Source organism: Numenius arquata, chromosome 6 (genome assembly GCF_964106895.1).
Source record: "Numenius arquata chromosome 6, bNumArq3.hap1.1, whole genome shotgun sequence".
NCBI classification, from domain to species: Eukaryota; Metazoa; Chordata; class Aves; order Charadriiformes; family Scolopacidae; genus Numenius; species Numenius arquata.
Window position 1 is genome coordinate 10,959,155 of NC_133581.1, and position 27,830 is coordinate 10,986,984.

The 27,830-nt window shown below is 41.8% G+C and overlaps 1 protein-coding gene across 1 annotated transcript in view; it reads left to right on the forward strand.

The window, feature by feature from the left end:
- Positions 1-27,830, forward strand: part of SYNE3 (spectrin repeat containing nuclear envelope family member 3) — a 61,087-nt gene that overhangs the window by 25,620 nt on the left and 7,637 nt on the right. Inside the window, exons 4-17 of the mRNA XM_074149252.1 lie at positions 78-387; positions 5,424-5,585; positions 6,325-6,669; positions 7,835-7,971; positions 9,888-10,035; positions 10,809-10,991; positions 11,266-11,409; positions 14,556-14,690; positions 15,634-15,795; positions 16,527-16,690; positions 17,643-17,769; positions 17,945-18,097; positions 18,832-18,981; positions 20,336-20,374. Coding sequence (XP_074005353.1) covers positions 78-387; positions 5,424-5,585; positions 6,325-6,669; positions 7,835-7,971; positions 9,888-10,035; positions 10,809-10,991; positions 11,266-11,409; positions 14,556-14,690; positions 15,634-15,795; positions 16,527-16,690; positions 17,643-17,769; positions 17,945-18,097; positions 18,832-18,981; positions 20,336-20,374 — 2,359 coding nt within the window. The remainder of the gene's footprint in view (positions 1-77; positions 388-5,423; positions 5,586-6,324; positions 6,670-7,834; positions 7,972-9,887; positions 10,036-10,808; positions 10,992-11,265; positions 11,410-14,555; positions 14,691-15,633; positions 15,796-16,526; positions 16,691-17,642; positions 17,770-17,944; positions 18,098-18,831; positions 18,982-20,335; positions 20,375-27,830) is intronic.

A 27,830-nucleotide genomic window follows, 5' to 3' on the forward strand; every position in this document is an offset into this window, starting at 1 on the left:
AGGCCTTTTGAGCTTGTCAGTCTCAACTGCTCCCATCATACTTTCATCTAACTCATCTCTCTTGTTCTCCCCAACAGCCGAATTGAGTGGGTCTGGCTGCACTGGAGTGAGTACCTGAAAGCCCAAGATGAGTTTCTCGCGTGGATTCACCACATGAGAGTGATCTTGGAGCCTGACATAGAGTTGCAGCTTGGCTTAAAGGAGAAGCAGTGGCAGCTGAGCCATGCTCAGGTTCTGCTGAATGATGTCTTAAATCAATCAGTCCTGCTGGAAAGGCTGCTGGAGGAAGCTGCTTCCTTGTTCAGCAGGATAGGTGACCCCAGCGTTGATGAGGATGTTCAGAAGAAAATGAGAATGGAATATGAAGGAATCAGGGAAGAAGCTCAGGTACACCTATAAAGAGTGGGAGGTGTACAGGTTTCACCAATACACGGTACTGTTTGCTGTCTGCTTCCTGAGTGCTGGGACTTACCTGGTAGGACTGCAAAAAGAAACAGAGCTGAGGATCCCTGTTCTTTCAGTCAGTGGATTGTTTGCAATAGTCGGCATGCTCCAAGATAAGCTGTTAATTGGGATGCTCTTACACTGTGCTTTATAGTAAATTGTTGTAAAGTAACTGCAAGATGCTTGCTGTGACCCAGTGAATATTGGTTTAGGTCATCTCTGTATGAAGTTTGAATTGTTCCTCATCTTTCAGCACATTAGTGATCCTTGTACAACCAGATGCAAAGTGCCCATTCCCGGAGCCAGAGAATATTACATGCATGCACCCTTATTGTGCTGGGATTAGTTCAGATCCAGAGCTGTGCTCCCTATGTGCAGAACTGGGAAACTCGGACGTGGGAGTCAGCAGTGGCCCAACACTGAGCTCAACTAGCCAGTTCCAGTATGTGAAAGACTTTCACTGCACTTAGATACTAATTCTTGCCTGATGCTTATCTTACAGCTTGAACAGTTGTTAGATAGGCTGGTGTAAGACATCATAGTTCATCTTTCAGTGCCGTTGATTTCCTTTACCCTATTCCTGGGTAAAGATTTCAGATAAGGCTTATACTTTTCACTTCTAAACCTCAGGTCAAGACAGGAATGGACTGTGTGACATGGCTGAGGGACAGACATCTGCAGGTGGGCAGAAGGATTCAGTTTCTTACTAGCCTGTATCAACAGAAATACTCAAAAGGATATTTGAAATATATAGAGACACATCTATCCCAAGCACATAGAAGTTAAAAGCTAGTCTTTGTCTTACAGTGGCATCCAGGAATTCTATAGTCTGGAATTACCTGGTGCAAATACAAATAATTTGCATTACATTGGCTCTGCTATCTGCCTCTCTCATAATGTTGCCTTCTATTTGTTCTCACACCTACACCTCAGCCCAGAACTGGATCCTGACAGTGATGTATGCTCTCCTTCCCCTGGGTGCTGTCATGCAAAGTTAACTTCAGATCACACTGGAAAAACAACAACATTGAGATGCTCATGCTATTGCTCTGCTTGCTCTACAGATGCTTTTTCTGTTTTTTAAAAAAACCCACCCCAAATCCCAAAGCAATGAAAAAACTGCCAAGCTGGCACCTTCCATGAGTATGAAATTCAGATATTTTTTAAGCCATAAAGATAAAACTGCTGCTATAAGTCTCTCCAAAAACCAGAGCATATTTGGAAATTCTGTAACTGCAGCTGCTGCAGAGAGGCTGTAAAGCCACCAACAGGCTTGCACCTTAACATTGATTATTTATTTTTAAAGGTAGATCTCTTCATTACAAGGCAACTGGATTTAAGAATAAGAAGGTTCCTGGGAATTCAGGTGTTGTCTATCTAGACTGCCATTAAAATCCTCATTCACTCCCTTCTAACCAAGATTTGTCTTTGGTTTTGAAGCAGGAGACAGTCATTAGCTATTCTAATAAGGCAGTTCTTTCAGCCAAGACATTTGAATACTCAAAGCCAGAATGTGACCTCTCTGAGACTGGTTTTACATAGTGTAATTTCTCTAACTGAGTTGGATACACGCTGTTGTAAATGAGATCAGGAAGTGCCTCATAGTACTTAGATAAAATATGTCTTTATATCTCCAGCCAACTGAGATGCTAGAAAAAGCTTTTCTTTGGCATTGGTTACAAATACCACATTTCATAGAGGGATGGAGTGAGAGAATCCAGCTAAGAAGTTCCTCTTCCAGGAGGTACGGAGCAAAGAAGGGAGTTGGGAAACATTGGATTTTGCAGCTGAAGTAAATGCAGAGTTCATTAGCTAATGCCAAGGTTACAGGCATCTCAGGAATCGTGTTGGAAAGTATAAGACTAGTTAGAGAAACCCTGCCACCTTTTCCAAGGGGAGGGAGGAATGAATGAAAAAGATGGAGGGAGTTGTAAGGGGGTTGCTCCGGCCCCTCACATGATGAGAAGCCAGGCTAAATTGAGTTGCAGATGCCAGCTGAATGCCTGAGCTGCCTGCCAGAGGAGCCTCACTGGTGTTTGTAGATTACATTTGTGTTTGAAGAGTGTTTTTAGATCCTGTGCAGTTGTCCAGCTCTATCAGAAGGCAAGCTCTTGGACAGTGTTTCTTAAACGGTCTGCTTGTGACATTGCTTCTCTGGTATGAGCAAATGGTGGGGTGTTGTGTTTTTTTTTTTTTTTCTTTCTTAGTGCTAACATGTGTCCTTATCATTCCTAAATTTTAAAAGTACATAATCTTCTTTTAATTACATTGACAGGGATATATTTAGATGTGGCAGCCATTTCCTATGTGCTTTCCCTTGCCTGGTAAAATAACAATATGCAGAGGTAGATGGTTCTGGGTTTTACCATAAATGATGACTGAAGATGGTAAGAAAAGTTATGATATACAGTATGTTGATATTTAGTCAAATATATGAAATATGTCTAAACACATCAAATGAATTTTAGTCCATATTGTCTCTGTTAACTGAAACCTAGATATTTATAATTCCAATCCTCATGTACCCTAGAACTAACACTAAAAGCACCAGGAAGGGCTATAGGAACTTTCTGGACTCTACTTGAGATGCTGCAATGGGATTTCAAGCAGGAACTTCCTTTATGTGCTCCAGATTGCCTTCCGGTGGAGGCTGGTTTGCCTTTGCTGACTGTAAAGGGAGCTTAGAGGAGAGGGTTTTCTATGCCTCCATCCACCCTCCATGAGTACCCAGGGCTGGGCATATCCTGCCCAGACACATCTCTTCCTCTGCAGCTGATGGCAAACCCACTGCTTTCCTGTCAGTGCTCTCACTCTTTCCAGGACCATGTCTTTGCTTAAGGCTCCTGGCATCAACCAAGTGCATGTGGAGCTGGAGTTTAACACCGTCCTGCTCCTCAAACAGCTAACCTAACAGAAGCAAGTGATACCATATTTTCCATCATTATAAAGTTTCCCTGCCTAACCTCTGGGGGGAGGGAGTGCTCAGCCAGCTCTTGGTAGGCCTTTTGTTTGACAGCTAGAACAGTCTGTCCAGATCCATAGCATCTCTTCCTTGACCTCATAGACCAGCAGGAGTATCCAAACTGTGCAATCCTTTGTTTTGGCTGAATAGCCTGGCCAGGGTTGGGTCATTTCAACTTCTTTTTAAACCCTCTATATTTTAGCATAAGAATTTGGAGTTTAATAATAGCTCTGCTTTGTTTTTCTGACTTGGAGATTCTTTGAGTGATTCCCTTTGGAGATTCTGTGAGTGCAACAAATTAACCTAAGTCCCTAGAATCAATAAGCTTGAGCTGACTTGTTTCACTTCAATGTTTGGCCCATTGATACTGCTGTAAGATTGCATTCTTCAAGACCCCAACTTGAGGTCAAGGTGAGAATCTTTAACCTATATGGACCGCTATGGATTTCAGAATTGAGGCAAAGTGATTTAGCAAAGTGAGGTGTTCTGCTGGATACATCTTGGCCACAGAAGTCTGCAGTCATAATTCTGCTTTTTGGTCTCATCCAAACCCATGTTTGCATAGATGGTGCTATTAAAGGTCCTGCCGTAATAAGCATTTCATCCTCCATGGGAAGCAGTTTTCCCTTCGCTGTCCCTTTTTTGTCCTAAAGCAAGTCAACTAACTTTAGGGGAGTCACTCCTGGTCAGCAGAGATTGCAGTGGCAGTGTGGAAAACACAGACTGGTGTGGTGGCTTTGTACTGCACCATGGGCATAACCTGTCCCAAAGGTGAAGGGCAAAGTCTCAAAGGGACCACCACCCCACATCACATGGGAGATCCCATGGTGACTGATGCTCATGCCATCCTTCTGCTGTCCTGGATGGAGAAAAGCTGACAGGATGGCGATGGCTCACAGTCTTTCCTACTCTTATTTTGACAGATAAGCAAATTCAATCTGTTGTGTGCTCATCTTTGTTTTTAACCTGTGTGAGGAACATAAGTGCTTGTCTCCCAAAGTCAAAACCAGAATCAGTCTTCTGTTTCTTTTCTTTTTCTAATGAGAGAATAGGAAGGATCTGGGGGTGTTGGTTGACAGCCAGCTGAATATGAGCCAGCAGTGTGCCCAGGTGGCCAAGATGGTCAACAGCATCCTGCCCTGTATCAGAAACAGTGTGGCCAGCAGGACTAAGGAAGTGATTGTCCCCCTGTACTTGGCACTGGTGAGCCCCCACCTCAAGCACTGTGTTCAGTTTTGTGCCCCTCACTACAAGAAAGACGTTGAGGTGCTGGAGCATGTCTAGAGAAGGGCAATGAAGCTGGTGAGGGGTCTGGAGCACAAGTCTTATGAGGAGCAGCTGAGAGAGCTGGGGTTGTTTAGCCTGGAGAAAAGGAGGCTGAGGGGAGACCTTATCACTGTCTACAACTGCCTGAAAGGAGGTTGTAGAGAGATGGGGGTTGGTCTTTTCTCCGAAGTAACAAGTGATAGGACAAGAGGAAATGACCTCAAGTTGCACCGGGGGGGTTCAGATTGGATATTAGGAAAAATTTCTTCACAGAAAGGATTCTTAAGCATTGGAACAGGCTGCCCAGGGAAGTGGTTGAATCACCATCCCTGGAGGTGATTAAAAGATAAGCAGCCATGGTGCTTAGGGACATAGTTTAGTGGTAACTTGGCAGTGTTAGGTTGATGGTTGGACTCAATGGCATTAAAGGTCCCTTCCAAACTAGACAATTCTATGATTCTATTCTATGATTCTAAGTTTTGGAAAGGGGAGGCTAGAAATTCACCTAAGAAGACCTTGCAGTTTGTATCCTTAGAGACTAGCCATTGACAGCCTGTAGCACGACCCAGATGGGGACAAGCCTTTATGCCCTTTTGTGTCCTGTTTCTTGAGGTGAACTGTGAATTCCTATGGAGGCCAACTGCTATCAGGTCTCACGGAAAGGACTCTTGTTTATAAATTTTGGGTTACTGTAAAGGAAAAAGAGCCAGATAAGCACTGTCCTCACGGCTTCTGATGTTTCTTGTTACAGAGCAGAGTGAAACTGCTTGAAAAGATAACCAAGGAACATGAACAGTACAACGCTAACGTCAACCAGTTTCAATTGTGGCTGAACAGTGTGACACAAAAATTAAACCGCTGCATTGGAGAAGCAACCAAGTCTTCAGTAGAGGACAAGTTGAAGGCACTGAAGGTTCTTAAACAATATAATTCTAACTGGGAGCTAGGATTGTGTGTTCTTCATGCCTGTATATGTTTCTCAAGGGTGTGCTTAAGAAAAGAATTACACAAAGAAAATAATAAGGTAGTGATTGTAACATAAGCTAGAGGAGAAGAATTGTATCAGGTCCTAAAACTGTTAATTTTAGTTGGTTCTCCCAACTGTAGCAGGAGTCACAGGCTGGTCTGTTTTGTTTTTCTTAAAGCCTGATCTCCTACAGTTATGCGATTCTTTGAGAATCTTGCCCTTTAAATTTGTTTAAATGAGGAATATTTGGTAAACATGATCCAAGTAGAGCCCGAAGGCTTACGTGTTTTGGGAATTTAGAGCTGGTGATAAAAATACCAGTCTTGAGAACAGTGTCCAATATTTTGGTGCTGCTACTTAAACTGTTTAATTTTAAATCTCTCAGAGATCTATTAGTATTTCTTAATGCCTGCAGCTCCTGTTTTCTTTGTCAGGGACCTCAGCTGTCAAGCATTTATGAAAATCAAGCCAATATTTTCAGAATTGTGGCAGTTAGTGTTACTCAGAAGGCAGTCAGATGACCAACCCTGGCTTCTGATCACTTGAAAAAGGACATACTTTGAAATAGGAAGTGAAGAACAAAATGTGTGCAACCAGGAGAGGTGGTCTTTTTTTCCTACTGCTTTCAGCTTTTTCCCCAACTTCCCATTCCTGCAGCTAATCTTACTTTAACTTCTTTCTGCAGGAAATTGCCAAAAACATTAGGAACGGTGGAAAGAAATGGAAGCACCTTGAAAATCAGTGTGCAGAGGTGATTCAGAATACTTCCCCGCTTGGAGCTGAGAGAATGAAGGATGAACTTGAAGAGCTAAGAAAAGCCTTGGAGATGTTAAAACTGCTGAGTAGTGAGGAGGAGGAGAGATTGCTCAAGATCCAAGAGTCAGAAAGTGCCTACGAGTCCCAAGCCAGACAATTAGAAGCAGATGTCCAGGAGTTGAGAAAAGATCTCCAGAGACTAGAAAATTACCTGGACCCTGGGAAAGGGGAAAAGACTGAAGATGAGTTTGTAACTCTGTGGAGAAAATGCAATGTAAGTTGATACCCTTTGTGTGCCTAAAACCGGCAGGATCAAGTGCAGTCATAGATTGAACGTGCATAGTCACATCCAACAGGGTGCTCGTCCCATTGGTTAAAGGTAATAAGGAAAGAGTACAAGCGTGTATGAAGCAGACTGAGGAAAACCTGAATAGTAACAATGGAGTCTAACCTGTATCTCACTCTGCACAGAGGGAGCAAGATTGGAAGATGTGTTGCAGTTTGTGTCTTGAGTTCAAAGGGACCATATGCAAAGAAGAGCACAATACAGAGCAAACAACACAATTTGGTCTACTTAAAAAGAAGCAGGAAAAATGATGCTTCACAGTACATACAAATGTATACATGCACACACACATATACATACAAATACACATATTTCTGGGGTATTTGGTGAGGACATTTCCGTATTATATCCTTAATCTATGTAAGGTGGGTAGCCATCGTCCTCTACTATCAAACACATCTTCATTCATAAGAAGTCCCAAGTTTTTAGCAATTCAATATTTACACCAAAATCAATCTGTGGCAAAAACGAGCAGAAAAACTTTGTCACACGTACAGTAGATAAGAATTTTTACCATTCGTTTTCTCTTGAGGGTTGGTTTTGCATTTATTATCGCTTCTCAAAATGCCTTTCATTGCTATTTGTATGTCTAGAACAAAGCAGGACTAACTGGGGAAAGTATATGCAAAAAGGATCCACAAAATACAGACTGGTTCAATCCAGCTACATTTGCATGGGTTTTGTTGGTTTTGTTTCCCAATCTCACCCTAGAATTAACATTCTGTATATGTGAGTTTTTGAGAAAGATCTGTTCATGCAAACAGATGCAGTTAAGACTGCTCAAAAAATGCATCTCATGTTATATACTGCTATCAGTGAACTGAAACTGGGCCTGCTTGTGATTCACTCTGTTCAAACTGAATGCTGCAGATCAGATGCCTGCAGAGGTTAGGCAGTAGGAGGAGAGGAGAGAGAGCCTGCAGGAACAAAACTGTTCCTGGGAATGTTTTCTGCTTTAGCAAAGTCCATATTCCTTACAAACAGGAAGAAAAGGCAGCAGAAAGGGGACTTGTGAATACCCTGAGAGGCAGCCTTATCTCTCATGTGCCAGACACTACAAACGTGTGATCTGTTCATTATTTTTATGATTAAGGCAACGAGAGCTGCTCTGGCTGCAGAAGAGTCCACGGTTGAGAGGCTGAAGGCTCAGCTTAAGGAACTGCTACGGTTTTCCCAAGATGTGCAGCCACACGCTGAGAGTGTTGTCTCTGCAATACAGCAGTATGAAAGGTAGTATCTTCTCTCAGACACTGAAGGGATTAACAAGGGCCTAAGAAAAAAACTGATATGCCGTCCAATTGCAAGTGATGGGTAGAAAAGAAAGGCTGTTGCTAATTTCATCCGCCTCCACATTTCAGTAAACCTGTAATTTTATCCATTTGCTGGGAGCAGCAGGCTGCTGGCCATTTTCAAGCAATGATCTTGCATCGTTAATGTTGTGTATGGTTCGAAGAAAATTAGATTGTTGGCAGCTAATTGGATCTTCTTAGCATTCTATAATAATAATTTATGTATTTTGCTTGCCTTTCATGACAGCAACTGGAAAATCAGGACAGGAGCTGTAATAGTAAATGGTTCAGAAGAATTATGGCCCTCCCTTATTGAGTTTGTTGTGGTGACTCATCAGCCTTAGCAATTACTTGGCAGAGCTTATTCCCCTTCTCCTGGTGGCATATATGCATGATTCCTGTTTTCAACTTGCCTTGGTTTGGAAACTCTGAAAGTTTAGCCTCTCCCCAGACTTCAGTGTTTCCGTTTCCAGGCTGCCTGGAATCAGGAAGTAAAGAAGCTGCAGCAAATTTTGCAAACTAGAAGAAAGGATCTTTTTTTTTTAAGGAAAAAGGTCAGTTGTTTTTTTTTTTTTACTGTATCCAAGCTTATTTTCCTCTGTCCAGTGCACAATATGCTGTCCTGCTGGAAGGGTTATAGATCATTATGGGAAAGGATTTCAGTTTAAAAACTAACTAGTAAACGATGTCGAAAGAGCAGCAGAGAAGGCTGGGGACTTGCCTCTGAGTAGAAAATGGCAGCTGCTCTTTTGCCAGCTTCTCTCCTAAAGCTTCTTTGCGAAGTCTGGCAGCTTCACGCTGAGCCTAGCAGGGGCAGCAGAGCAAATGGCAAAGGACATGCAATGTCAGAACTTTCTATTTACGGAGCTTTTGGCCTCTGCAAGCTTGCCTTTGCTTAGCTCCGTAACATCCCAGTGACACAGGTAAGATGATTGTTTCTGGTTTTACAGAAAGGCACTATTAATCTTGATTGGCATTTCTCTTGCCTCTTGTGAATTTTCAGGATACTGTTCCCATATGAACTTATAGTTTGGGCTGCATTCTGCCACATCAAATAGGATTCTGCAAACTGGGAGGTCAGGAAAGCTGAGAAAAACAGGAGGCAGCTGCACAGGGTGTGTCACTGCTAGGCCTTGTTACTCAGCTGTATTTTGGCTATGCCTTTAGTAGAGAAGCCTGAATATTTTTTGAATGTGTGCTGATTTTATTTTTTTTTAATAACTATGTACAAATACATTCACAGCTGTGTATGTATGTGTACTCATGTATATAAATACAAAGCTTTATCAGAATCACCTATATATTAATATAAATACAAGTGCAAAATTTTAAGAATTTATATCTGAAAAAATATGTATTTTCCTCTTTTTATAGGTAACATAGGGTGATCAAAGATTTCTTAATACAATTTTTTTTAAAGGAACAAAGACTCGGTAATAAGCAACATAATACAGGCAACTGCAGTTAAGTTCTAGACACTCTTGGCTTGTTCCTCCCATCAGTCAGTGAGACTGCTCTGATAATAAAATTTTTTAAATCATGATGGTGATAGCAGCCAAGAAAGATCACATACAAGGGGAGACTGCTGGCTGCTAGAAAGGCAAAGTAATTCCTAATACACAGTTGCACAAGAGACAAATGTGTCCTAGAGCGTCTAAATAAAGTTTTGTCGGGTGTCTCTGACTGACAGAGCAGCTGTCTGTACACAGCACCATGCTCAGACAGTAAAAGAGACTGAGGCTTTTGTGTTGGATACAGTTTACACGAGTATTGTGTTAATTCATGCTTTGATGAATAGGATGTTTGGACTTGGATTTCTTCATAATCCTTCCCTCGGCCGTCACTTTATCCTTGCAGTGTTAGAGGCAAGACATCTAAAATGAGCACTGATACAGAAACCCAACTGATAAGACTCTTCCAAAATCCCCTGCAAGATTTTGAACAGTGGAAGCCATCGGTCCAGATGCTCCTGGAGACTCCGGAGCCAGCGCTGGCTCACATTGAGGTAGCAAACCTGTTACTAAGTTCAGAAACTGATACTTGGTTTGTGTTTGCCCAAGCTTTGCCAGCAGCTGCCTGCATACAGCTGCCAGACAGCAGCAGCTGGAAGGGCTGTTCCAGAATGCCAGGAAACCCCACAGGATGGAGGTCAATAGTTAACTCTAGCTGTAGCAGAACATCTTATTTTCTGTCCTTCATTTGGTTAACTGGAGTTGTCAACTGAATAGGCTGAATTAAAGTGCTAGATGTCTTTAAAAATGATGATAATGTTTAACATTAGCCCAAATCTCCCTGAATGGGAGGTCTGTGGACTCTGTTAAGGAGTATGTAGTAATATAGTTGTGGGATTAAAATGCATGATTTCTGCATGTGCCCAGGAAGGTGTTTGTTATTTTGTCATCCCTGTGATCTCAAGAATAAATGTGTCTGTGAACAGGGACGAAGTTTATCCTTGGGATGAGCATTCAAGCTGTCCTTTCTGTTGGTTGTTTAGGCCTCTCCTCTGCACAGACAACTCTTTCCATAATACAGCTTTCCTCTATTTCTGTTCACAAAATGGATGCAGCCCTGGTGCTTCTAACATTATCAGGAAGACTTTTCCTTTAACTGGGCACTGTCCAGGTACCTTCTGTTACCCCTTGTCAGCCCAGCATGCTGATTTTACCTGGCTTTGTCATACTGCTTTAGTTGTGTGACTTGTGTGAGAATAATGTGGTTATGTGATTATTTTTTTTACTTTTTTGGTATGATTTCACTGGAAAAATTTTTCTCCGTTAGGCTGCCCTAGCTGAAAGCTCCCAGTTCAAAGAGAAGTTGATGACATTACAGCTGAAGAAAGATTTGCTAAGCAATATCCTTGGTGAGGAAAAAGCAAAGTCTTTCCTGCAAGAAGTAGCTGAAGCTTCAAAGGAGAGGGAAATTCTACACACGAGTCTGCTGCAAAGCAAAAGTAAACTCCAGGTGAGCTTCAAAGCCCATATACAGTCTTTGCCTGTGAAAAAGACAATGATCAATCTTTTACTAAGCCACTTTTATAGATATAAATTTAGTACTAATCAGCTGTGCCCAATCAATTTTTCAAAGGTGATCAAATATTCAAATAGATCTGTGATCTGTTGCATAGAGTAGCTTGGTGTTTGTTCTGAGCATGAAATGGACATTGACAAAAAAATAATGCCAAGGGATATATGTTGAATGCCGGTTTATTTTTTTTTCTCCCTTTTCCTCCATCTAGAATTTGATATCACAACATAAGGACTTTGATGCTGGTTTTGCGCCTTTGCAGAAGAAATTATCTGCCATCAAAGCCAAATTAGATCTAGAGAAGGAACCGCGGCCTGACCTCTTGGGTAAAAAGACGCAACTCCAGAGACTCCAGGTACATTACAGCAATGTTTGACCGTGATATTCTCAGTTAATTGCAGTCCCGTTTGTTCAAATTTTATTAGGATTAGGAATTCAGTATCTTGTCCCCTCAATTGATTGCGTGTTAGATAATTTCTTTTGGTCCAGTTTATAGCATGGAGTAAATGAAACTGAAGCAATGCAACTGAAGAACTGGCAAACTGGGCTTGAGGGAAGGAACACGCAGCTGGAAGCTATTGGTGCCACACCTTGGGCTAGTTTTACTGCTAAAGAAAATACTTCCCACTGGAAGTGAAACTGCACAACACAAGATAACCTGAACCAATATAACTGCCTCCAAAAGCAGGGAGTTCCCATTGTCCCACCTCCTTCTGCATCCCTCACTTCCTGCTCTTTACCTTGTCACAGCTTTGACATCTGCTGGATTTACTCCACGGGCTGATTCACCTGGCCAAGATGAGAAAAAAAATAATCAACATAAAAAGATGATAATTTTCCACTTGGTCAGTGTTTTGAACTGGTTCAGCAAAGGGTCCAACATGCAGTAGAGCCTGCTCGAGGCATGTAGTGGGACAACATAGCTGGGAGAGGGGAGAGAAGAGCAGGAGGAGAATAGAGAGGGGATGTGACTCTTCCTTTTCGCCATGGTGAGCTACGGTGATTCAGCTGTATGGTGCCACTTCACCCTTGGTGACCACAGGGGTGTTATCACCATAGCTCTTTGTAGTACTTAGCTCATTATACCATGTCTCCTCTGGCAGCTTCTCAGCAACTTATTTTATTTGTTATCAACTGGTAACATGTAAGGACATCCAACCATTTCTTTCAGAAACATAGAATCATAGAATGGTTTGGGTTGGAAGGAACCTTAAAGATCATCTTGTTCCAACCCCCCTGCCATGGGCAGGGACACCTTCCACTAGACCAGGTTGCTCAAAGCCCCATCCAGCCTGGCCCTGAACACTTTCAGGGAAGGGGCATCCACAGCTGCTCTGGGCAACCTGTTCCAGTGTCTCACTACCCTCACAGTTAAGAATTTCTTCTTAATATCTAATCTAAATCTATCCTCTTTCAGTTTAAAACCATTACCCCTCGTCCTATCACCACACTCCCTGGCAAAGAGTCCCTCCCCACCTCTCCTGTAGGCCCCCTTTAGGTACTGGAAGGCTGCTATAATGTCTCCCCAGAGCCTTCTCTTCTCTAGGCTGAACAACCCCAACTCTCTCAGCCTGTCTTCATAAGAGAGGTTTTCCAGCCCTCTGATCGTCTTCATGGCCCTCCTCTGGACCCGTTCCAACAGGTCCATGTCCGTCCTGTGTTGAGAACTCCAAAGCTGGACACAGTACTCCAGGTGGGGTCTCACAAGAGCGGAGTAGAGGGGCAGAATCACCTCCCTTGACCTGCTGGACATGCTTCTTTTGATGCAGCCCAGGATGCAGTTGGGTTTCTGGGCTGTGAGCGCACATTGCTGGCTCTTGTTGAGCTTCTCATCCACCAACACCCCCAAGTCCTTCTCCTCAGGGCTGCTCTCAATCCATTCTCTGTCCAGCCTGTATTTGTGCTTGGGATTGCTGTGACCCAGGTGCAGGACCTTGCACTTGGCCAGGTTGAACTTCATGAAGTTTGCACAGGCCCACCTCTCAAGCCTGTCCAGGTCCCTCTGGGTGGCATCCCTGCCCACCAGCACATCTACTGTGCCACACAGCTTGGTGTTATTGGCAAACTTGCTGAGGGTGCGCTCAATCCCACTGTCCATGTTGCTGACAAAGATGTTGAGCAGCACTGGTCCCAGTACAGACCCCTGAGGAACACCACTCATTACTGGTTTCCACTTGGACATCGAGCCGTTGACCGCAACCCTTTGAGTGCGGCCATCCAACCAGTTCCTTATCCACCAAGTGGTCCATCCATCAAGTCCGTGGCTTTCTCATTTAGAGACCAGGATGTCATGTGGGACAGTGTCAAACACTTTGCATAAGTTCAGGTAGATGACAGCTGTTGCTCTCGTCTTATCTACCAGTGCTGTAACACTGTTGTAGAAGGCCACAAAATTTGTCAGACATGACTTGGCCTTGGTGAAGCCATGTTGGCTGTCACTAATCACCTCCATTATTTTCCATGTTCCTTAGCAGAGATTCCAGGAGGATCTGCTCCATGATCTTGCCAGGCACAGATGTGAGACTGACCAGCCTGTAGTTCCCCATGTCTTCCTTTTTTCCCTTTTTGAAAATACGGGTCATGTTCCCCTTTTCCAGTCAGTGGGAACTTCACCAGACTGCCAGGACTTTTCAGATATAATGGAAAGTGGCTTAGCAACTTTATCTGCCAGCTCCCTCAGGACCCGTGGATGGATTTCATCGGGTCCCATGGACTTATGTACCTTCAGGTTACTTAGAAGGTCTTGAACCTAATCTTCTCCTATAGTGGGTGGTTCTTCATTCTCATCACCCCTGGTTTTGCCTTCTGCAACTTGGGTGGCATGGTTAGAGCCTTTGCCAGTGAAGACTGAGGCAAAAAAGTCATTCAGTACCTCAGCCTTCTCTATATCCAGGATAAACAGGTCTCCTGTTTCCTTCCAGAGAGGGCCCACATCTTCCCTAGTCTTCCCTTTCTCTCTGATATACTTATAGAGGTTTTTCTTCTTGTCCTTGATGTCTCTGGCCAGATTTCATTCTGTCTGGGCTTTAGCTTGCCTAATCTGGTTCCTGGCTGCTCAGACAGTTTCTCTGTATTCCTCTCAGGCTACCTGTTCATGCTTCCACCCTCTGTAAGGCCTCCTTTTTGCTTTTGGCTCTCACCTCGTGGCACCGCGTCCTGGTTGATGGCCACGTCTGGTGAGTGACTGTTGTTGGTGGTTACACCTTGTTTAAATCTGCTGCCACTGTTGCTGGTCCTGCCCCTGCCTCATCAGCCACCCTCGCTGCCGGCTCCCTGTGGGTCCCTGCACTGCCCTGGCCTTTTCCTCCTCAGAAAAGCTCAGGAAAACATTTACTCCTAGACATCAAAGTAATTAATTTTCTTAAAGACAGCTATTATTCTTGTGTTTTTTTTTTTCTTGTCCTCACACTGTCAAATGAATCTACCCTTAGTGTGTGTTTTGTGGAGGTCCATGCCACATTGAGCACATTACCCATATGGAATCTGTCTTTTCCTCTGCAGATGATCCAAGATGACTTGGCAGAGCTTGGGATTCAAATGGAGGCAGTAGAGAAGCTTGTTCAGTCAAATACCACGCACAGGCATGAAATGAACCAACTTTCATCTGACTCTCAGGCCCTGAAGAGGTCGTTGGAGGTAACATAAGGAAGAGTTTTTGGTTGCCTGAGGAGTTGTCAGTTGCCACTATTTAAAAATATTTAAAAAATCTTTGAGCATTTGAGATTATATGCTTTGAGTGACAGATATTTTCATTTCAGGGGAAGAATTCTTATGAATTTGATAACTCTTCCAGAATTCTGTGATTGTCTGTAATGTGATTTCCTTTTGGGATAGGACACCATCCACACAGATTTATATCTATATGAATTATTTCTGGAGTGGGCCTGAGATTTCTGACCAAAAGATCTCATACTTATATTATCATGGAAGTGCTTGGACATCTTCACAGATTCCTGAATAGTGGTCTTGTAACAAACTGTTTTGATTTTTTTTTTTATAGCTTTGTGACCTAAAAATTAATGAGAGAAATGAGTTGTCATTGCCTAAGTACTTGTTTTGACCTGAGGCATTTTCTAGTTTAAACATAGGTATAAAGTGACCTTCCAAAGCAGTCTCAGAAGAAGAGCTTGTAAAATTACAATTAGTTGTGCAGGTCACTGTAAAAATACATATGATAAAGTATTACCCTGAGATGCACTGTGGAATTCTAGTTTCGATCTCAATAATTCCATTTATTGCTGAAATGGACTTTTGGCAAAAAAGTCTGTACAGTCATTTCTGATTCAGGGAGTATAAGAGGTATTTAATATTGACTGAGGTATAAAAAAACCCAAACATATTATTTATTCCGTTTCAGCTGAAGAAAGCTATTCTAGTGCTTAATGCCACCCCCGTGTGGTTGAATTCAGGCCCGTAGGAGCTTGTAGGTGTTTTCTATGCCACTAAGGCTAAAGGTTTTTTGCGTCTGTCTTTTTTCCTTTTTGCCCATGAGATTCTGTGCCAGAAGTCACAGTGTTAGATCCAGTAATGAAACTGCTTTTTGTCTGTGTTTAGTTGCTGACATTTTTATCATTTGTAGGTGATGATACAGCAGAGTGAAGAGCACGTGCAGAAGCATTGGGCTTATAATGACAAACTCTCTGACCTCCAGCGGTGGATCACAGTAACTACGGAGAAGATTCACTCCTACCAGGGTGCTGATGGAGAGCAGAACACTGAGGGCAGGTTGGCAGACCTTGAGGTGAGGAAAGCATCTTAGTGTAAGATGTTAATTACTCACTTTGCAGCATTCAGACATTAAGGACAGGGGTTTTCTAGTGAGGGTTACTTGGTTGGGGAGAGTAACGATAGTTTGTTCCTCCTGCGAAAACTGTTGGTTGCTGGTGCCTCCCTGCTTTGCCCTCTGTTGTGGGATGTGGAGCTAAGAGACAAGAACAGCAAGAAATGGCTAAGAACTGTTGAGATGGATAAAGTACTATCAAAGGATAGGTGGTTTTAAAAAGAGCTCTTCCTGCCAAGGTGATCTTTCTGGACAATACCTACCTTTGCCTTTATGTACTCATCGATACACTGAACTTTATTACTGTGCTAGCTAACCTTATACTGTGTTGAGCTGAGCCATTCCACAGCTGCTAGCTTTTCCCTGTGTGGCAGTATTTTGCATGTTAGATTCACTCTGGCAGGTTACTTTAGTTGGCAGCTTTTGCCTTCATATGGGAAACCAAGACACCTCATGGGAAGGCTACAGAAGGGGTGCATTGACAGCTTGCACCCTTTAAGTTTTGCCATCAGCTGTTTGACCTATGTTGGCTCTTTGCAGAAATCCACAGCATATTTTTTTTCCCGCTAGGTATGTTCTAGCTAGTGCCAACAGAACCAGCATAGTCCTGGACTGAACATGGCCTTCAGTCTGACATAGCCTCTGCTTTACCCAGGATACCTAGAAGTAACTGTAAGGACTGTACGTTTCAGAAATGGCTAGCTGAGTTTCCAGATAAGGAGGTCCAGCTGCACCTTGTGGAAGCTCATGGCCAGCTGGTCATGGAGAATTCTTCCCCAGAGGAGACTGCCCATGTCCAGGCAGAGCTGGATCAGCTGAAGGAGTCATGGAGATCACTGAAGGAGATGGCAACTGGGTAAGTGTTCATGTACGTCTTCCTCATGTCCCTTCAAGGGGGTGCTATATGACCAGACACACTTGATGCTTTATGCTCTGTGCTGTGAAAGTGATGAGCTATGTTACAATGCAAGGAGCAATATGAGGTTTCGTTTAATTGTTTATAAACTGGAAATCGTTACTTTCAAGAAAAGCGTTCTGGAGAATCTGGGGACCAGAGCAGCCTATGAAGCTGCCTTTACCTCACGCTTGGAGTAGGCAGTGTCTCCTTGGGACGCGGCTCACCCTTGTACTGCCAGTCCATGTCAGAGGAAATAGGACAGAGACTGGGTGACTTCTGCTCTTCTGCCTCACCTTCCTGTTCTCCTCACTGACTGATCTGGAGACACCTCCAAGGAGGCTATATCTGTACTGGGATTTGTGCCTCTTGCAAACCTGCAAGAGTATAAACAGAGCTAAAATCCTCTTAGCTGGCAAATGTGGACTTAATTTATTTTGCCCTCACTGTGCAGTGTCAAACTGCTGCTCATATTTGCTAGTCTGTATTAAAATTTTATACTGTGCTACATGTGAGAATATATCCAGACATAGTGTCAGAATAGGCATAAAAATGAAATGACTAAATTGAGTAAGGCTTGATTGTACTGCCTGCTGTTACCAGACAGGAAGGCGCATTGTCATGGTAGTAATTTTTGGTCCCCTGAATAAAATTTTAAAAAAACCAACAAAACCACTTGGAAATGTTAGAACTAGGGGATAGGTGCTGCTTTGAGACACTCCTGTCTTGATCTTGTATTGTTAAAAAGATGTTGGAAATAACTTTAATAGCAATACTGTTATTAATAACACTGTTATTGTTATACTATTATTACTATTTCACCAGAGGTGTCCCCCATAGCCCTGCTCAAAATGTGAATGTCTCATCATTAGATGTTTCTCTGTACTGATATTTCTGGTTTTGTGTTTTCAAGTCTTCTCAAAAAGTGGCAGTTAAATAGACCAATGGCTGATAAGAAGAAGAAAATAGCATTTATGGACAGCAGATGGATGTCTGGACCTACCTTCCCTCATTTAGATATATACCGGAACCATAAACAGGTGAGAGGAGGACTCTGTATCTGTCTTCATATCAGCTGTACAAGAACAATTTTATTGGCTTCATCTGATATTATGGTTTACAAAGTTGGAGGTTAAGGTCTTCTAATCAGTCCTTCAGAGGAAACATCTGACATAACAGTAAGGGCTTTTTTGTTCCTGTTGTTCTGTAACCTAGGAGGCAATAGAAGGGCAACATCCGAGCAGCCACTTGAAGCTCCTACACGACTTTGAAGAGTGGTTACAAAGAGAAAATACCAAACTGACCAAAATTCTTGCTGTGACTTCATCTTCTGCAGATGAAATTAAGGCACGTCAGAGCAAACTGCAGGTTAGTGTTTAGGGGATAGAGATGGAGACAAAGCTTACAATTAGTGCAAATTTTTTCAGAATTTAAAACAACAAAACAAAACAAAAAACAACAAAACAAAATGAAAAACATCAAACAAAAAACCCAAAACAAACCAACCAACCAACCAACCAAAAAACAAAAAAACCTCAAACACCACAAAACAAACACACACCACCACCACCCAACTCTCCCCCCCAAAAAATGCCCCTCAAACACTACATACACTCTCTGCTTTAGGAGTCTCAGAGACTCTAGAGTAGATGAAGCTCAGTAATTTAGGACAAGTATTTCACCCCTTCTACTCAGAAAGATCTGCCAGAGCTGGAGTGGTAGAAAGGAAGGGAATAGCCTGGCATCTAGCTGTTGGACTGGAAATTTCTGGTATGGTATGGCAAAGGTGTTCATTAAAATAAGCTGATTAAAATCAGTGTCAGGTATTTGGCCTTACTCTTTCTCTTTGTGTCTCTGTAACCAGAGACGACAACAATAGATGCTGTAAGAAATTAGACAGAAATATCCAAGGCTACAGGAGTCCTTCAGATGAGCTGACCCTTTTATAGCATTTCAGGCCAAAAAAACAATAACAAAAATATTTGCGCTATTCCAGAGTACCCAGTAGTTTGATTTAGTACCACTGTTCTTTTGAACGCTAGATTTAAAAAGTATGGCCTTCTTGAATTCTGAATTGCTGCTGACCTCTTCTTTGCCTGCAGGAGCTGCAGTCTCGTGTGCCTGATGGTCAGAGTCTTTTTGAGGACCTTCTTGATCTTCAGCCTGTCATTGGAAGTTCTGAAGATCTGGAGGACCTGCGTTACCGATGGATGCTCTACAAATCTAAACTGAAAGAATACATGAGCTCACCGGTAGGTGACAGCACTCAGTTCACAGTTGCTAATCTCTGCCATTGCTCTTTTAGCTTGCTTCACATTGCTAGTCATAATACAAGAGTACGTATGTGTGTCTGCTTAATTAAAATCTCCCTTAGTAAATGCTATCAAAACCAGAACAAAAATAGCCATGTATTTATAAATACCAGCACAAATATTCTTGTATTAAAATACGTTATGTGCTATCTTTTTCCCTTTGTAAGCAATGCTCTGAATATTTCTCATTATGGAAGGTTTAAAATTGGCTGTTGTCAAAGATGCACACTTTTAGGGTCTGTGAGATGTTTGTGTGTGAATATTTTGGATATTACACCTATTGCTGGGCACATGGATTTCTGTTTCTTTGCCCTTTCTCCACACGACATTCTCCATTGAATTATTTTTTCAACAGTTCCTGTAGCAAGAATATATTCACTGTTCATTATTTGTGTCTCCTGCTGTGAGACAGAGTGATCAGGGTGATCACTGACTGAACTGACTCAAAAGGTAACTGTGCACAGAAGGACCCAGTCCTTTTTGGAATTGTCTTTATGGGCTAAGGATTTGGAATGAAATAAAGAGGAGGTATTTTAATGCAAGAACCAAATGAATAAAGAAATTACTGAGTCGTTGGATGTAAGACGTGCTATGGATGGCAGAATTCATCCCCATATATGAGATATTCCAGGGCATGCTAAAGATATACCCATGCTCTTAGCGTAAACATACATAATTATTAATTAAGATTTTTCTAGCTTAAGTACTTACATTATGTGTTCAAGATACCATAATCAGAGGATTAGACTTTACAGGTGTGCATTTGGTACTTTTTGTATGCAAAGTGCTTTGGAAGGTATCTGAACTCGAACACCTAAAATTTGAGGCATCTGAAAATTTTCTGCTTTGGGAAACCTTGTCTTCAAATCCAAAGCTTACTTAGAATACAAATCCTTTAAAGTGCGCGGAAGGTAAGCATGACCTCTATTAATAAAGAGCAGATTTCTAAGAATTGTTTGCCATTGATTATAATGAGTTAAGCTCTGTTGACCAAAACCGCATGTAAGCATAAATATAGTCAATAGGTGTCAGTAAAGTGAAAGCTATTGCTGAGAGAACTGCTCATCTGATTCAAATGGTCAAGAATCTGAAAATATTTCAGCTTTCTGCCTAATGTGTGTTAAAAAGCTCATTAAAAAAAAATATCTCCTGCTGGTTCACTCTATCCAGGTGACCATGGATTTGAAAGAAACGTCCCCTGTGAGGTGAATACTCATTTATAGGCTCCACTGGGATCTTAAGTTCATGATTATTTTCCCCTCTTTTTTTTTTTTTTTTTTTTTCTTTTAAACAGAGTCCTGCATCTTTGGAAGAACCAGACAGATTCAGAAAGGTATGAGAGTTTCCTATCATAAAGCTAAAAAATATTTGATGAGATATTTTTCAGATAATTAAGTTAAACTTTTCTAAAGATTCTTGAGATTAATTTGCTTATTAAGAGCCTCTCTTAAATAGAAGTTTATCTTCTCCAGATTTTAAAAGGAAAAATACTAAAGGGTGTTTACTCTTGAGCTACGCTTACTGTGTCTCTAGAGGCTAAAATATCCATCTCCTGGGAGAGTAGGGGAACTCAGTTTTTGTACCTATACATGTTATATTAACTTAATTCATTTTTCAAAAGAGACTAAGGGAGAGCCCAAATCTCCCTCTAAAGGATTTAGGGATCAGGTTCCTAAAATATTTTTGAAAATGGGACTTCTAATTTTTCAGACACTTCTGAAAAAATTGCTTTGGATTATTCAGCCCACTTACTTTCTAATGCAGAAAACCAGCGAAAGTCAAGAGATTTGTCTAATGTTATTAGACTAAATCCTTATTCTAAGCAGAAGAATTCCTCCTGTGAAGGGTTTTCTTTTGGCAGTGATGACATAAGAAACAGAAGCAGTACAGGAGATGATAAGGAGAAGCTTAAAGAAAACAAAATGCTGCCAGTTTCTTATTAAACCCAAGCAGCATTTGTCATTCCATTTTCTTAAAGTCCGCAAGTTTTTCTGTCGACCTGAGCAGTGTTGAACTGAGTCTTTTCTCTCTGTCACAATTTGCTTTGTTTGTAGACACTCTTAGCTTCTACTTTTTACTGTCATCTCACTTTCTGTTTGCTTTCAGAAGGAATAGAAAAAGGGTTTATTTGCCCAACACACAGTAGATTGGATGAATAACGTGTTGCAGGAACATAATCACATAATCACATAATCATCTTAAGCTAAATCAAACCCTTGATTTCTCCTGTTGCAACATCTCTTTAGAAGGGACCAATATTTAAAGGGTACAGTACAGTGCACTTCTTGTATGGCCAGAAATCAAGACTTTCCTCATTCTGAAGGGACATTCCTCCGGTATTCAAATGTTGAGTAGCATCTCCAATATTTTCCCCCAGCAAAATACTGACCAATTTAAGTTTAACTAGTTTTCATACATCCCCTGAATAGTTTTGGCTGCAGTTCAGCTTTCCTGAAAACCTCCAAAGAGTTTCTGTTCTTGCCTGTCTAGCTCAGCATTAATTGTTCAGTACTGTTGGGCATCCAGTAAGGTCACCAGAATTTTTCAGGCTGGAAAAATAAAATGGCATTTTAATGTTTGGCTGCCTCTACACCAAGTATTTTGTAGTGCTGCTTTTCCCTTAGAAGAGGCCTAAAGGGATATTCCAGCAGACCAACTGAGGTATTCTCTGCTTTCGTATGATTTGGTTGGGTCGAGTTGTTTGTAGGGGAAAAAACAAAAAGTTTTAGGCATAAGCCCATCTCCACTGCACAATTAGATATCACTTGTTAATTCATCTGCCCACCTGCCTCAGGCTAGGTGATATTTATTCCTCCTTAACTTCTCTGAAGCAATAACATAATGGCATACAGCAAATGTTTGTCAATTAGGCCTACAGCAAGAGCACTAAAAAAACCTTCTATGAGTTTTTAATAGCTGCTGAACACAAGCAAAGAGAAACAGCTCGGGGTGGGAAGGAGCGAAGAAGTGAAATACCTCATAAGCATGACTGAAATGGCTCCCATTGCACCAACAAGTGATTTGCAGTTTCCCTTCAGCCAGTACACATGTTGCAGTAACTTATACCTTGCTCACTTCAGTGCAATTTTGCTGACTTCAGAGCATTCAGTCTGTATTTAAACAGTGAGAATCCAAGTGCTGTAAGCAGAGGTGTCTTTTTTTTCATTCAGGCTAAGGCTTTTATCAGGATGTGAGCCTGTGTTGCCGTAAGATTGTTGAGCACCACTTAAGAGAACCAGAAAAATAGTGCTGATCCCTTTTGGGTGCATTGCTGTTCAGGCTGAGAGAAGAGGAAAAGCAAACCAACTGGAGAATTTGTGGCTTTGCAGTTTATTTTAAATTCAGATTTAACACCTAAAGTGTGGCTAGAAATGAAAGAAAGATTAGGCAAAATATTTTTGTATGTATTGAATATCCTTTCGAAACCATGGTGAAGGAAACCAACTACCTGAGAGAATGGCTGATCTTGGGAGTCAGTATCTGCAGAAAGTACACGTGGTTGGGACCTGCATCACTGTACTTGCAACATCCAGTGAGTTTGCATGCAATGGGATCAGGTTATCTCTAACTTGTCAGCTCCCTCATGCTTTTGGGTCACACAAAATCAGCAGAGGTGGCAGAATTTCACGTATTTTTGGACTGATCTCTGCTTTCTGCAACACGAGGTCCCCCGTGATTCTGCTTGTCTCTCCTGTTTGAGCTGTGAATATTTTGCCATAGCAGCAGATTAACCTGGAGAAGGGGAAGACCCAGCTGCGGTCAGTCTCCTTCCGTTGCCTTATGGTTTTATTCCACTTCTAGACTGCTTGGCCAAATGTTGGGTAGAATAGAGCCTGCTCCATGTATAGTAGTGTGTGCTTTTTTTTCCCCTTTTCTGATCATTCATCCTTTGCTGAGGACGTGCCCCTAGCCACTGGTGCCCTTAGGAGCAGTACAGGCTAATGATTGCGATGTGAGCGACTTCTTGTTGATTAACAAAAAACAGTTGCAGGAAATTGCACTGGCTGCAGTGAATTTTTAGCAGGTGCCAGTGACAGGGCAATGTAGATGGATATTTCTGCAGGGCACCTAGCACACCCAAGGACATAATCAAACAAACGCTCAATAATAACTATGATAAATGTTACTTTCAAAGGTTGGCTCCCAGCTACCTGAAAATATTCTGTGAGCATTCTTAGCATAAATAGGAAGTCAAAGGCTCATTATTTACAGGTCTAGGTAGTGCTGTTTGATTTTTCTCGAGTGCTCAGAGTAATTACACTTCCTTGCTAAACAAATGATCCTGGCTTTATTGTTTGTACAAACAAAATAATTAGGATTCATTGCATCAGTGGTCAGCTAATTGCTTCCTTTGAGATTCTGCTAAGAGTAATCTCCTGTAACACACAGACAGAAGGAACGTGTAATTTAATCTTATTTAGAGACACCATTGATCTGGAGTCAATCAAATTAATGCAGTCATCCAGGAAACTGCAAAGAAAGAGCTGCCACAGCTTGCCAGGAAGAAAACAGTAATGTGCCCAAGTGCAGATATGACAGGAATTCATAGAATCATAGAATCATCTAGGTTGGAAGGGACCTTCAAGATCATCTAGTCCAATTCTCCATGGCAGGAAGTCATATTACAGAAATGCACAGCATTGTGTGTTCATGCCTGTGTTGGTGGTGCCTCTGTATGGAAAGTATGTGGCTCATTTGTTTTCCTGAGTCCCGCTGGGTGTTAGCCACTTGAAATGTTCTGTACAATTAAATTCTTGGTAAAACAGAAAAGACTCATTAAAAGGTATCTTTCCCTCAGTTTTCAATATCTCTTTTATAGATGGAGGGAATATCTCTCCATATTTTTTTCATCACTGGGCCTATCTGCTTTAGGAATTATACCATGGCTGAAACACAGGACGATGTTACCATTAAAAATTAGCAGATAGACTTATTTTCCCTCAGCAGTGATACTTGCTCAGAAAAACTTAAGCAAAAAAATAAAAAGCTGAAAAATCCTTACTGCCTCTACCTAACTCTGACGCGTTGTTAAGTATGCTGTGCCAGACAGCATCATCCCCTTCCTTCTCCAGCAGGCCCCTGAGCATCCCTTCACATTAGTGCACCTTTGAGACTGCCTGCCTGTACCTCTCATCTTGTTCACCAATCTGTTATTACAGCTTTCCCAAATGCTAGAAAACAGGGACTCCTTTTTGGTCTTTTATCTGGTTCTGCCTCTTCTGTGCCTTGCTGACGCTCTCCCTCTATAGCAGTGCTGCTGCAAGATGGAGAAGACCTCTTGCTTCCCAGGACACCTGGTTCTTACTTTCTGTTAATGTTAACGTGGTATTAGCTAGGTATGTGGTTGGTGGTCCCTGCTTGCTTTGTCCTTCAGTAGCCTAGCATGTTGTAAAGTATTTGCAGATTTTCACCAAGGAGATACCTTGGAATGATTTTTCTCAGCAGATGTAATTTTACCTCTGAACTGAGAGGTAACGAGAGAGAGATTTGTTGATCAATAGCAGAATGAAACTGATTTTCAGTATATACTTGAAAAATGTTAAAAAACATGGTAGGAAAAATTCTTGTACTCAATACCTCAAATTGCATATGTATTAGCTTTTTAAAAGTAATCTATCACGTTTTTAAATTATTTAAGTAAAATGCAAGTAATATTCAAGTTATGCATAGTGACTGCTGAAATTTAAGAAAAGTTTAACCTTGACTTGAGAGAAGTCACTGGTAAAGGCGCTGAAAACATACTTTGTTGATGTGATAAACCATCTTTTGATATCAGTAGCATCTTCTACAGATTCCAGAACATGTTGGCTTTATTTCAATTTTTATTCTTTCTATGCCAAATTTAATTAATTTATTTCAAATTGCAAGGCTGAGTGGGAGTTGGAAACTGAGCAAAGTCGTTCTACTTCTTTGCCTTCCTGAATAAACGTAGAACACTGATATCTCCTACTAAATGTCATCCAGCTATCATTGCTGATAACTCTCCATCTAAAACTAGTACAGCATTGCTCTTGAGTACAAAATATATTTATTGGAATAAATTGTATTGCTTATAAGTGTATTTAAAACTAGTGGAGTATTCCTGTGTTTTTAATAGAATTCAGTTGAATTCAATGAGCAGCTCAGCCCCTCACAACTGCTCACTCACTCCAGCTGCCCTTGGAGTGGGATGGAGGAGAGATTCAGAAGGGTAAAAGTGAGAAAACTCATGAGTTGAGATAAAGACAGTTTAATAAGTAGAAGAAGGAAACAACAAAAAACAAAACCAAGGAAAACAAGTGATACAAAAAAACCCCAGTTGTTCACTGTCAGCAAACCAATGGCCATCCGGTCCTTGAGCAATGGCAGCCATGGTAAAACACACTCCCCGGTTTTTATTGCTGAGTATGTTGTCCTATGGTAGGAAATGTCCCTTTGGTCAGTTGGGGTCAGCTGTCCCGGCTGTTAGGGTGGTGTGAGGAGCAGAAAAGGCCTTGACACTGTGTACGCACAGCTCAGCAATGACTAAGACAGGGGTGTGTTATCAATGTTGTTTTCATCACAAATCCAAAACATAGCCCCATACAAGCTACTCTTAAAGAAAATTAATGCAATCCCAGCCAAAACTAATACAACTGGCTTAAAAAACTCTTGTCCATTCTGAAACTTTGGCAAATACTTCAGTTGTGATACTTAAGAAACTAAGTGTAACTCACTGCCTGCTGTTGGATATGAAAATGTGCTTCAAAATTACCTCACTGGAAGTTTGACCTTCCATATGCTTATAACATGGAACTAAGATAGTTTTAATGACCCATCCTACCTACTACTTTTCTGGTCTTCCACAGTACTTCCTAGCTTTTGTCACATATCAAACACTTTCCAGATAGAAAGAAAGTAGTTTCCACTGCTTATGTGCTGAAGATGGGACTGAACCAGGGACTTTTTCTGCTTGCTTAGGCCTGTAGAACTATAGAAATCAGCGCTACTTTAACAGATCAGGCTGTAGCCCTTGTCCTGTGGCATGCTTCTCCTAAAAGCTTATCATGTGTATGCACACAGAAGCTGCCCTTTATAAATTTGTTTTTGTCACAGTAGCACATGGCACAGTACTTAAAACTAAGCAACTTTGCAGCAGAAATTCTGAAATATCTGCCATATGTGACTGCTGAAACTCGGATACAAACTGCTGGCTTTTCCTTGTTTTCTGTTACTTTTAAATGAAGCCTTCATCAAAGATTCTAGCTTATAATCCAGCCGTGTTGAGATAGTCCACATAATCTCCCCTAAGGGAGATAACAAAGCCTGTAATTTGCCTGTATACTTACTTATTTACGTACATACACTTATGCTTTTCAGAATTGAAAAGAGCGTTAAGGTTGGAAAGTCAAGCAATCTGAAACTAGAAAATGCCAGAGCTAAAATTGCTTGTGTGACCTCAGTTAACCTCCCTTCAGCACCTTCATTCTGGTGGCTCTTTAGGAGACGGAGAATGATAAGCCCAGGACTCAAAGGGGTCCCAGCCATCCTTACTAATTCCTCACTGCTGGTTCCCTAACCCGGGCAGCGTTTGCATTTAGCAAAGTACAGTTCTGAACGCAGTGGCTCGGTGTCCTTTTGCAGAGGCTGCAACCTCTGATCAACAGTATCCAGCTCTTAGTTCCTGCTGTGCTGTGTGGGAATGAGCCACAGCTTTGCCCAAGTGCATGTTGGACACTCAGTTCTATGGCAACAGTAATATCCAACTCCTCCAAATTACTTCCCTCTTGAGAAGACCAGCTGTGATTTGCAATAGGTTGCTTATCTTACAGAGGGATTCTTACGGCTCTGAGTTGAGAACTGATGAGGAGCCCAGCTCCAAACTCTCTCATGTTTAGGTAAAAACCCAATTTGCTTTGGTTCGAGAAGGCAGACTGTGCTCCCCCTGAAACTGATCTCTTCTTTTTGGCAATAAGCTGACCCTGTGAGTGGCAACCGAATTAGTACCTAGTGGGATCTCAAGTGGCAGAAACCTGGGGCCTCGCAGAGGCAAAATATCACTTACAAGGCAATTGCTTTACCAAAAAAAGTGATGGTGCTTGATGATGGCATGCTCCTATTCAGAAAGAAAGGGACGTATGGTAAGCTGCTGCTACAGCCTTCCTGGCAGCTCTGTTTATTCTCAGAGGAATAATGAAGTGGTAGAATTGATACCTATGTAGGTGATGCTTTCTAAGGCCTATATGTTCTTCCTATTAATATGTACTTCCTCTGTCCCTGTAGCTTAAGCCCATTATGTTGTGATCTTCCCACTGTGGAGGTAGCCCTGGATTCATCCTGTCTAAGCGTTTAACTCGGGGGTTTACAAAATCATGCATGATGCAGGGAGTGTAGGTGGGGCTTGACTCTACATCTCTTCCACAAGAAAGAACTAGGAGCCAGGCTCAAAGCTAACACAAAGGAGCTGTTCTTCTTGCCAGTTGTTTGACCCGTGGAACTCCTTGCTAAAGGATATTGTTTAGTTGGTATAGGTTCAAGAGGAAACTGGAAAAACAATTGGAAGAAAGATTCGCTGAGTATTAACTAGATGGAGAAGCTACATCAGGCTCAGGAAACAGCCTGACCTGAAAGCAGTTGGAGGCTGAGAATGTTAAGGAGAAGTTATTTATGCTTGCCTTAGTCCCCATGCATCTGCACTGATTGCTGTAGAATATAGGATACTTGGGCTGGATACAGCACTGGCATGAGGCGACACAGCTGTTGGCATCTTTGTATAGTGTCTGTAGGACACTAGGACATTGGTCCCTTTATCCATGGAGAGAGCAGGAGTT